Here is a 3,474-nt window from a genome sequence, read left to right as displayed (position 1 = left end):
TTGGCATTTCTATACTATCTGTGTGTTACACAGCCTGGGTTGGAGAGGAGAGAGGCATGTGGAGAAGTTGAAAGACCGTGACAGAACCACCTTCTGCAGGCCTTTGGCCATGGCTGCTGGCTGTGCCCCTGATGCCAGGAGGAGACAAGTGACCCTTGCAGCCCTGGGGTCTCATGGCCTCCTTGTCCCTGCTCAGCCTGGCAGGTGCCTGCCCTTGGCACTGCACATCCCACATCCCAGTGCCCCAGGAAGAGCCCTGAGCAATGAGGCAGGGACAGGATCTGCCTTCCCAGGGGCTGGGGCTCAGGCCTTGGCCCTTTGCATTGAGGAAACAAGTCAATGTTGATTTAGCATTATAGCCACCTTTCCCTTGCTTGTCCATCCTTGCCATCACTGTCTGCAGTTTTCTGCTCTAAGTGAACCTTGAGAAGACTTTCTCAGTTGTGTCCCTCAGTGAGACCCATTAACACTGCAAGAAACTTTACAGTTTGAATTTGTCTTTGAATTCTTGAGAGGTTTCCTCAACTTCCTCTCAGGGACTGCACCTCAGGGACTCATCCCCAAAGCCCCCGAGGGTGATGCAATGCCTGGGGCTGTTGCTGTGCTGCTGAGCTGGGCCGGGCTCCTGGCACACAGGGAGCTCCTGGCAACCAAGAACAGCTTCAGACAGCTCTGCCCAGGAGCAGCTCCTCTGCACAGCCCAGCAGGGCTGAGGGCACTGCCAGGGCAGCTCAGGGACACCAGCAGGGCACAGGCAGAGCTGAAAGGGGCTCAGCACTGGCAGGAGGGCTGAGAGCTCCCTGCAGGAGGAATCTTGGCAGGGCTGCACACGGTGAGTCTGTGGCTGCAGGGCAGGGCAGGGGCAGCTCCTGGAGGCATCTGCTCAAGCTGGCCCAGCCTCAGCTGATGGGATGGGTGAGGAGGGGCTGTTTCGGGGCAGTTGGGAAGAGCTGTGAAGCCGGGGATGCAGCCAGGGGTGCCCAGGGCTGTGGGGCAGAGCAGGGTCCTGCAACCCAGGGCGCTGTGCTGGGCAGGGACTCTGCTCTCTGCCAGGGGCAGCTCTCAGATGGCCCAGGGAGCTGCTCCCAGGGCTGGGGGAGAAGGGTTCTGGGCAAGGAGCAACCCCTGGGAGGCCAGGGAAGGGCTATTCACCTGCTTAGAGTAGGTTATGAGTTGTGAAGGCTGCTCACAGCTCCATGTCATTACAGAACATTTCTCAGAGGAGTTTTGAAAGAACAGCAAATCATGGGATATCTGAAAGTGAAGGATCCTGTTCTTTCCATCTTCAAATATGTGTTTTCCTGGGTGGGAAATTGATCATAGAAATAAATATCACAGTTCAGGAAGAGGCACTGAAACTCCAGATCTATTCCTCTTAGAGGAGAATAGACCAGGCAGTATCAGAAATCCCCACACCTGTGCCTTACATGTAGCTCTGGGTCACTTTTCCAGCCTCCTCAGGGTAGCTCTGACATTGCCATCAGAGCCTACACAGCCAGAGATTCCCCTGGGCAATGCTGTATTGCTGGGCTGGAACAGAGAAGATTTAACAAAGCTGCCATTTTAAAGACTGCTGCCCTGCACTCATCAAGCTGTAGGTATTTGGATTTATTAACAATTAATTTGCATGTGAAGCTGTGTTCATGCAGCACCAGTGAAAGCACAGGGCAGATGGAAACAGACTGAGGGACACTGCAGCTCACCTGGCTCTGCACTAAGCTACAAAGAGCTGAGCTGTCTACCCTCTCTTGTTTAAAGTCCCGTTACATTTTGCATCATAAAATTGAGGATTTGTACTCCTAACAAGAACAGTTACCAGATGCATCCACAGAAAATAATAAACACAGACAACATTATTTGAAGGACATGCTAAGCCTTTCCCGTGAAGCACACACTGTTCCATGTCTGGAGAGTAGAGACTGAACTTTTCCATTCAAGGTGGATGATGCCTGACACCCCTTGGGAGTGTTTAATGCTGTCACAGACCAGCTCCGTCTCCCCACTGGAGCAGAGGAGAACTGAGCTTGGCAGCACATGGGCATAGTTCCTGTTCCTCACAGCATCCTCAGCCAGCACAAACAAGGGAAAGGAAAAGCCTTTCAGTTCTGAGGATTTCTATGAGAAATAAAGTGGTTTTGCTTAGAGGAGTCTGTCTTAACTTCTCCCTCTCCTTCCAAGTTTCTGAACAGTGTCCCTGTGCAGGGAAGCAGCAAATGCCCAACAGCAGCTCCATGGCCCAGTTCCTGCTCCTGGCATTCTCAGACAGGCAGGAGCTGCAGCTGCTGCACTTCTGGCTCTTCCTGGGCATCTCCCTGGCTGCCCTCCTGGGCAACGGCCTCATCCTCAGCGCCGTAGCCTGCGACCAGCACCTGCACACCCCCAGGGACTTCTTCCTGCTGCACCTCTCCCTCACAGACCTGGGCTGCATCTGCACCACTGTGCCCAAAGCCATGCACAACTCCCTCTGGGACACCACAACCATCTCCTACACAGGATGTGCTGCACAGCTCTTTTTCTTTACCTTTTTCATCTCAACAGAGTATTTCCTCCTGACCATCATGTGCTACGACCGCTACGTTGCCATCTGCAAACCCCTGCATTACGGGACCCTCCTGGGCAGCAGAGCTTGTGCCCACATGGCAGCAGCTGCCTGGGCCTCTGGGTTTCTCAATGCTCTGCTGCACACAGCCAATACATTTTCCCTGCCCCTGTGCCAGGGCAATGCCCTGGGCCAGTTCTTCTGTGAAATCCCTCAGATCCTCAAGCTCTCCTGTTCACACTCAGGCTACCTCAGGGAAATTGGCCTTCTTGTGGTTACTGCGTGTTTAGGGTTTGGATGTTTCATTTTCATTGTTTTCTCCTATGTGCAGATCTTTAGCGCTGTGCTGAGGATCCCCTCTGCAAAGGGACGGCACAAAGCCTTTTTCATGTGCCTCCCTCACCTCGCCGTTGTCTCCCTGTTTGTCAGCACCATCATTCTTGCTCACCTGAAGCCCCCCTCCATTTCCTCCCAACCCCTGGATCTGGGGGTGTCAATTCTGTACTCGGTGGTGCCTCCAGCCCTGAATCCCCTCATCTACAGCCTGAGGAACCAGGAGCTCAAGGATGCCATAAGGAAAATGATGACTGGATTCTTTTCAGGGGCAATAAACTGCCTCTTTTCTTCTGCAGAACACTCACTCTGTAACCCTTCACTGGCCCAGCCTGCCTTCTAAAGCTTTTGAGTGTAGTGTGTGGGGGGGGAGTTTTCCTATATTTTTTCCTCTTTTTATGTTCTTAACATAGAACTTTATTCTTCATCACATACCTAATTCATTCTATACATTTTGTTTTGACCCAAAATTGTGTAAATGAGGAAACATTCGCTGTGTGTATTTAAACAAAAAAATGTTACTGCAGCAACTTGTTTGTCAAACATCCATCCTTTGTTATTCTGTACATTAAGAATCACAATCTCTAATAATGGGCTGAGTT

General features: G+C 51.9%; 1 protein-coding gene across 1 annotated transcript; it reads left to right on the top strand.

The window, feature by feature from the left end:
- Positions 1-2,213: 2,213 nt before the first annotated feature.
- LOC126652374 (olfactory receptor 14C36-like) lies at positions 2,214-3,367 on the top strand (the record flags this gene model as incomplete). The annotated part of the gene is made up of 2 exons (XM_050339112.1): positions 2,214-3,120; positions 3,297-3,367. Coding segments are annotated over exons 1-2 (978 nt in total), but the record flags the coding sequence as incomplete, so codon positions are not given.
- Between the last annotated feature and the right edge of the window lie 107 nt (positions 3,368-3,474).

The sequence above is a fragment of the Myiozetetes cayanensis genome, unplaced genomic scaffold, assembly GCF_022539395.1.
Source record: "Myiozetetes cayanensis isolate MyiCay16 unplaced genomic scaffold, myiCay2020 scf795, whole genome shotgun sequence".
NCBI lineage: Eukaryota > Metazoa > Chordata > Aves > Passeriformes > Tyrannidae > Myiozetetes > Myiozetetes cayanensis.
Note: the sequence above shows the minus strand (reverse complement) of the source record. Positions and strands in the feature narration are given on the sequence as shown.